This window comes from Atta cephalotes (assembly GCF_000143395.1).
Source record: "Atta cephalotes unplaced genomic scaffold scaffold00024, whole genome shotgun sequence".
Classification (NCBI taxonomy): domain Eukaryota; kingdom Metazoa; phylum Arthropoda; class Insecta; order Hymenoptera; family Formicidae; genus Atta; species Atta cephalotes.
In genome coordinates this window covers 4436912-4445497 of record NW_012130088.1, presented here as the reverse complement: position 1 = coordinate 4445497, position 8586 = coordinate 4436912, and the positions used below count along the sequence as shown (strand labels likewise).

The 8586-nt window shown below is 29.4% G+C and overlaps 1 protein-coding gene across 1 annotated transcript in view; it reads left to right on the top strand.

Moving 5' to 3' along the window:
* The window catches only part of LOC105620170 (short-chain dehydrogenase/reductase family 16C member 6-like), a 35751-nt gene extending 34620 nt beyond the window's left edge, over positions 1-1131 (top strand). Inside the window, exons 4-6 of the mRNA XM_012201675.1 lie at positions 448-530; positions 738-854; positions 924-1131. Of these exons, the coding sequence (XP_012057065.1) occupies positions 448-530; positions 738-854; positions 924-1131 (408 nt within the window). The remainder of the gene's footprint in view (positions 1-447; positions 531-737; positions 855-923) is intronic.
* Positions 1132-8586: the final 7455 nt, after the last annotated feature.

The window sequence follows — 8586 nt, the reverse complement described above, 5'->3', positions numbered from 1 at the left end:
TATATATATATATATATATATATGTATATATTATATATATATATTAGGTGGAAAAAAAGTTCGTGGCATTTTTCCCGTTAGATGGCATTAAAAAAACGCCACGAACTTTTTCCTACACCTAATATATACATACAAATTTTTACTTTTCACATTTCCATTCAAGAGAAAAAGTTACATGATCGATATCCTATTTAATTTCTGCAATCTGTTGATATAAAATGTTCAATAGATATTGACGATAGAATAGGAGCAGAATGCGACAGTTGACGTTATCTACTAACATCTAATAAAATTTGCTACCAATCTGTCGACGTTCTGCTAACATTTTGCTATCTAAATTAGCTACTCTATTACTTATTATCTCTTACTATTTTTCTATTGTAGGTACTATTATATAATCATTATATGACTAATCGATCAACTTATTCTTATTCTATTCTGTTCTAGTATGAAGGATACAATATCAACACAACAGTTGTATGTCCTTATTTTATCCGTAGTACTGGCATGTTCGATGATGTTCAATCAAGGTAGATAAGATTTTGATATTTATGATAATATAATGAATATACGAAATTACTCAATGTTTTAGAAAATTTCCTCGAAAATTTTTTAGAAGCTATTATTTTTAGAAATAAATTAGAAATAAATTATTATTTATATTTTTTCTAATAATATAAATGTAAATAAATTAACTTATTACATGTATGAAAGTATGTACAATATTCAAACTTTAGATACATCCCGACTCTAAGTCCAAATGCTGTAGCCGATAGAATAATAATGGCGATGAGATGTAACGAAAAGTATGCCATCATTCCAGGTTACTTACAAATTTTGCTTACTTTAAAGTGGTAAGTAAATTTGTTATTTCATTATTTTATCATTCATATGAAAAAAATTGCATAATCATTAAAACACAGGATATTTCCATGGCCATGTGTCGCGATGTTTCTTCGTGGATTAGTAAGAGACGTTTCGCCAAGCCATGAAAATAATAAATCATGTGTAGTTGCGACTACAACTATCGCGGAAAAGGAATGTATCGTACCATCATCAAAGGATCAAAACGTTGCTGCCATCCATCAACAATTAGCTAGACGTATCTCTAGCCCCGAAAGAAAACCTTGAACTTTTCTTACTCCGTCTCGGTTTTAATATCTAGAATGTTAAAATTTTGTTAAAAGGTTAGAGTTTTCTCTCTTCCTATTGTGTCTTTACCTTGCAGCTCTTTAGATATGTTTCAATCTTTTACATTATTTTAATAAAATAAATCGCTTAATATGTTTGTACAGTGTTGAATAAAAATACTATCCATTTTGACGAGTAGAATTGCGCAGAGCTTCTTTTTTTTCAAATTTCTTATAGCTGCACCTTCAGTAATCGATCATTCATAGAAAGAAAAGGAAATGTGAAGAAAGTGCATCTCACTCTATTAAAAAATTGGATAACATCTTTGTTTTCGATGTATGACCTAGCACAATGCAAGGAGCTTCCATATAGAGGAGAGTTACTGAATACGTACTACTTCTGAGGAAAAAAGATTAGATCTGCCGAGATATAATTATATCTAGGTTCAACAGATCTGGCTAGATATGATACTCCGATAAAAAATTTTGTCATATACAGGATGTTTTATACCTGCTGGATCATCTCTCGTGAAGAAATAGAGTGGACTAGACTGAGTAAAAAATTATCTATCATTTTTACAATTTTCATAATAGCTAACGAAATATTAATTTCTAAAAATCGTAAAAAAATACGTATTCACTTAATGCAAGCGCGCAACATGATACAATATACAACTGCCTAGCGCGGGGAGATGTTTTTTTTCGCTGTTTGTGCATTACCAAGGCCGCTTTTAGTAAACAACTTCTCACATGCCTAGTAACTTATGGTGAGCCTAGTAGAATCTTTTTAAATTTGGCCCCCTGGGGCGATAAGAGCGAAATGCCAAAATTATAGAGTACCTTCTCTACAGCACGAGTTTACCAATCACCACAGAGAAAAGTGGGGGAATTGTGCATCCTAGTTTGATACTTTTCCAATAGGTGAAGATATCCGTGAAATTTTTACGCAGAAAGTCATCCTCTAAAGATATAACTACAAAAGATACGACGTAAATACATTGCTAGCCATAGAAATACAAAAAAGTGAAATCATATCTTTTCTTATTATTTTAGCTTTCAGAAAATAAGATGGTAAATCCATATTAGTTTATTTTTAATTTGTTTGTTTAAAGTTGCATACGTTATTAAAGTACGTTATTATGTGCTTTTGAACTGTTTTTTTATTAATTAATATATATTTATTAATTAATATATATAATATATATAATTAATTAATATATATAATTAATATAATAAGCTTAGTTATAGGAATGTTGAAGTAATCGTATTTCATACCAAGTCAGGTCGCGGCGAACAACTATGCGCAAGTATTTCGAAATGCGCACAATTACTCATCTTCCATATCCTGTATGATTAGCACTAATTTTTTTGTTTCTTCTTGGCATTATTATTTTATTTTACCATTTCATTTTGTCAAGGTCTATGTGCATTATTATTATTATTATTATTATTATTATTATTATTATTATATTAGTTTTGTATTTTTTCTTAATATATACAATATATATTTAAAATATATTTAATATATATTTATATTGCAATATAATGAATATATTTTCTGATTTTTTTATCAACATTCCATAATTCATTCATTTCTTACATCTTTTGTGCACAATTATTCAACACATGCACACAATTACCCGACAGAAATTTTTTTGTTTTTCCTTTTAACTTACTTTTACTTAACTTTACTTTATTTTTTCTTTTTACTTAAATACAATTTTATTGAATGAAAATCTGTTCGATATAAGGATGTAATGGTAGAAGAATATTTATAGTTTCTATTTCCATACTTATATCGTTTTAAACTTGGAATTCCAAGAAATAAATTTCCCTTAGGTGCGCACAGTTCCTCCACTTTCCCTTACTTGCGCGAACACAGTTGCGCACACTATCTGTAAAGTGTCTATAGTGTAGTACAAAACTTTAGCAAAACAAGTCATATATATCACATATTATGTATTACAAAAGAATATCTTACACAAATAGTTATATATTATATAACCTATGGAATACACTGTGAGAATCTAGTATAATTAGCATGCAACACAGCCTATCATGACATGAAAGAGGCAGGACATTAGTGTATGTAAAATTAATATGTATAAGGAATGCAAAAATTACAGAAATCAAATTTAGAGAGACTCTATTGTACTACGTCGCGCTTGTATTGGCGGTAGCTAGTGTTATTTATCGACTTTTAGATATTAATATCTCATTAACTATTGCAAAAATTGTAAAACAAAATTTTTTTATTTACAAGGGAATTAGTTATCTAAATGTCCATTTTGAAAAAGCGACGGCTAGTTATAGTATTCTACCTTTTATTTCTAATTAAAATGTGTGCCATTCGCTCGGAAAATTTGATATTTGTTAGAAAAATAGATTTAAAATCTCCACGGCTTCAAAAATGAATTTAAAGGACATTTTTTAATAACTTGTTTTACTTTTGGGTTTTTCTATATTATACATGTGAGTAATATACGTAAGTGGAATTGAAAAAAAAATTTAGGTCTTGATTGCAATGGTGGATGTTGAACATTTTTTTATCTATTCTTCTCGAAGTTTGAATTGCATTTGGATATGCTATACTTATAATTGTATATATACTCGTATATGAATGTATGTAAATATAAAAGTACATATATTTTCTTACTTATTATACATTTTCATTACATTCCTGTTATCTTAATTCGTAATATTGTAATTGTTTGATTTATATAATGTAATTATAAAATTTTATTCTTTAATTGTGTGCGTGCGTATATGTGTATGTGAGTGTATGTACACTATAGATGGTAATATATAGTAAGAAAATATATATACTTTATATATAATACATTTATGCAACGTATGCTGTACTTTATATATATAATTAATAAATCCATAGTAATAATACTTATTTTATTGCTAAAATAAGTATTATTATTTATTAGCACCGTAATTCAGAATTTACAAGAGAATTAAAATTGAAAAACGTTTCCTCCTGAAATGGGGAAATGATGTTTCTAAGCGATCATTCATCATAAGCTATACCATCTAGCGCTGCTTTACCTCTCCCTGCTCAAGAAAATTAATAGAATCTGATAAGAAAACTTTTTATCAAATTGAATATTGGTTTCAGTTTTTTGTATTCATCGTGAAATCCAGAATGTAATGACTTCATCACAGTATGTAATAAAAGAAGTATTCGTGGTTAATGAAAATAGATCCTGAATTTTAGTTATTTCGTATCAGGTTGAATATCACATTGTTTAAATATTAATATATATTCCAATGCGAGATTCGTTTTAAAACCGCCTGTTTTAATACAATATTTATTTACTCCTTCCCAGCTAGATGTATTTATATTAATAAAAAGTTATTTATTTATATCAGTATTTATCATATTATAATAAATAAGGGATTTGGTTCAAATTTTTCATGTCTGTGATTGTACAAATCAGATATATAGAATCTTTTATCTGACTACTCCTATCTTGACTACTACATGTTGAATAAGGAAATCCTAATTCATTTTGTAAATATCCTATAGTGTTTAACTCGTTTTTTCAATAATATAATACTGTATCTTGATTGAATATTGATTGTCCAACGACTGTTATCATGTTATTTCAGAAAATCTAGATTTGTGCAAATATTGTAAGAAATAAGCGATAAGAAAAATATTAGGGTGTTCCAGGATTCGAACTGAGGCTTTCCTCCATAATACTAGACTTCCATCAAGTCTCCAAGTCACGCAGTGATAGCTTCTCAGTTGTGCCTATTTTCTCTAAATTTCTTACAGTAATTCTTATAAATTTCCTATCGTGTCTTAAATCGTTTCTTCGAGAAACTATCACTGTATCTCATTGAATACTGACTGTCTGATGACTTCTATCATATTGAATCTGAAAATCTTGTATGTTGTGGTTTCTATTCTTGTTGTTTGCCAGTAACGAGAAATTGTCTTTGTAAGATTACTTTCAGTTAATCTTCTATATACGAGCTCTAATGCTCGTCAATCATTAATCTAATTTATATTATATAATAATTTATAGGAATTGATCAATTAATGTTTGATAAACGCAAATACAAATATTATACATTTTGACACAAGTACGTTAAGAAATTTTACGCCTAAAACGACATACAATATGAATTGTTTAGGATAATTTCAACAAATACGCCGCACTGGGATTATTTACGCCGCAGAAGTTAGAATAAATAGAAGAATTGGGGATAATTTTTTCCCGCAACTATTCTCTCTTATATTACATGTTTTATTATATTAGTATTGTATTATGATTTCAGTTTCTTACTGTCAATATTAATGAAATTATTGTGAGTTGAATCGATTTGTCACTGTAATAAATATAATCATTATAAATCATCATAAATTATGATCTACATAAAATGATTATAGGACACATAAAAGATTTAGAGTCGATTGTTCCATCTTTAGATAAACTATGCGGTAATTTACTTATTAGATAAACAAAAGAATAAAAAAGTAAGAATGTAACTCATAAGAGAGTAAGAGAGTAAGACAATGAACTAAAGTTTACCGAAAGGTGAAACAACTCAGCATTAGTGATTATTTCTACATAAGTGTAGAGGAATAGTAAAGCATGTTGTATAGCGAAATACAAGTGCTTTGCTCTTGTATTCTTTGTTTGTTATCTTGTATATCCCATTTGTTTGGGATATATGCATTTTTAGCGAACGGGATTTATGTCCAAAGCATATAAAGTGCTCAGATTAGATTCAGTGCACTAAATGTAATAAACACATCATGAAATATGTACTTCATACAATAATACTTGTAATATATGTAGAAAGATTGTAATTATCATCTTATCACTGCGTGTACATATTTATCATTCCTTGATAAAACTTTGTAAACATATTTTATAAGTTATTGTGCCATTTTATATCTTACTTATAAGCATTATTTGTTTTATAAGTCATAACACCCTCTCCCCCTAAAATGAATAGCTATATATCCCATCCCTATAGGATATATGGCAAAAATGCAAGGATTTCAAAAAGTTCTTTTTTTTAATACGAAAATAAATATTTTGGATTTCTAATAGTTTTTTCATAATATTATAGTAGATATTACAAAGTTTTTGCTAATATAGTTCGTTTATTTTAAAAATAGTAAATAATACTTAATAAATTTAATTTTTGTTAGGTGTGTCCAGAGTGTCCTATACCAAAGTTATCTTATTGTAAAAAGAAAAAAAAATTGAATATCAAACCTTTAATATATATTAACAATTTGACAAACGCGAAACGGCCGTTTAAGTCATCGTGCAACGATTCTCTTGACATTTGCGGGTGTATGAACTTGAATCAGATGTGCGTGTATGTAATGCGTTCTCATGTACAAAACTTATCTTGCGAAAAGCTCCACAATACGTGGAATCATAATAATTCTCCAATTCTATTGGATTGTCAGCAAGTGGAAGGTGAGTATTTATACCTTTTTATTATTGAGTGCAATTCTTTGGCGAACGCAAATGCACATTATATTTCAAGTCTCGTTCTCGATGATTGACTATGTAGTACCATCTTCTCTCCCTACAAGCTTCAGAGTAATTATTTTTCTTTTTTTTCCTTCTCCATCATGCCCCATGCTTTTATGTTTCATAACGTTTTCTGTACTCGAAGGAGTCACAACTCAGAGGTAACTGTGATTAGAGAAAAGTATTTTTTTCACAGCTATAATGTCAAAAAAAGTGCGAAAGACGTGGAATTAAAGGCATTGAACGAACAGATAAAATGCATGCGGAAAAAACTGAGAAAATTAAAGAGAATAGCGGCCGAGGAAGCGGTAAAGCTTTCTGCCGTCATAGAAATTTAGACACAGAATGAGGAAAAAGAAAATGATGTGTAAGTTATAGATATTCGCAAGCAAAATGGCGATAAGGCTTTACTAGAGGAAGGACAAATCGCACAAAAATATCGCAGCATGAGCCTTCATTAGAAGGAGGATGCTATGAACCTCCACTCGAGGGAAGACAAAAAATTGCTCTCGATGAGTCAAAATATTCATTCGTCATTATAGATGTCGCGATCAGAGAAGATATGGATGACCTGACCGCGAGAGAATTGGAAGACGAATCTAAGAAGAGATCAGACATTTCTTCATCAGACGATGTCGAATACTGACAAGGAAGTGAGAAGGAATGAGAAAGCAGAGGAGGTTATGGATGAAATCGAGAAAGATGAAAGCGCGAAGAGTGCGTCGAATCTCAGCAAGGAGGCTCGAGAAAGTCTCTGTCTGAGAGCAGAGTCAGTAAATTCGGCTGATGTCGCCCTGCATTCAATACTAGTCAAGGAATGAGCAAACTCGATGCATAAGGGTCTCTATGAGGTAGAAGAACAGCACGAGGTGATTATGAATAAATTCCTTAAGAAGCTCTGGGTATCGATTATGTAAAGTTTCCCCTAGGAATAAATACACAAAAAATGCACAAATTCATGTGAATGTAATGAATAAGCGATTAAGTAACTTTTAGTTGTTATAAAATGTGAAATAATTCACGGGAAATTTTTCGGCAAGTAACGAAATGCCTAAAATGTGAAATTCTAGTTATTTTTTTTATAAATTGATATAAACTAGTTTGTTTTTCGACTTTTGATCTGTTTTCTGTTCCTGCATTAGACTACACTAGAACTCTCTCGACAAATATATTTGAATATCTATTTGAAATATATATTTGAAATAGATATTGCGTAGTTTCTTGCCATAAATGGTGCGAACGAAAAGGAAGAGCATGCAGTTGACTTCGCATATTAAGAAAACGCTTGCGTGATGATTAAATTAAATATATGAGTAAAAGATAAAAATATAAAGTGCATAAAAATGAACATGAAAATTAAAAAATGAGAATTATAATAAAAAATAAAGATTTAAGAAACAGGTTAAAAAATAATCTTTTTCCATTCAGATGAAGATTTCTCCAACCCCGGAACAATTTAGAGTTTATATTATGTTCTCCCATACATTTTTCTACAAGTTTTAAATACATATTGTTTTCTTATTACATACAATCAAGAACAAGAGTAACATGTTTTTATCAATTCATATGGCTCTCAATTTCGCGACACTCTTCCCCGCATAATATCCAAATTTTTTAACATTATGTTAACAGCATTATGTTTTTAAGTTACATTCATTATTATTCTCGATTATATGTATGTAAGGAAACAACAAATAATGAACACAATGTGATTTCCTATCAAAATATGTATGTGCATACATATTTGTACACCCGTGAACACTTGTTAAATTTTCTTGTAAATTTAAAAGGAACGATGTAAATTCGATCTTGCTTTCTCCTAACTTCCTTACATCTGATTTCACTTTCTCATAATTTTCTTACATAATCACTAAGTCTGATATCGTTTGAAAGTTTTCACATGAAATTGATACGTACGAAAAATGAAAAAATGAAAGTTTCGTGAA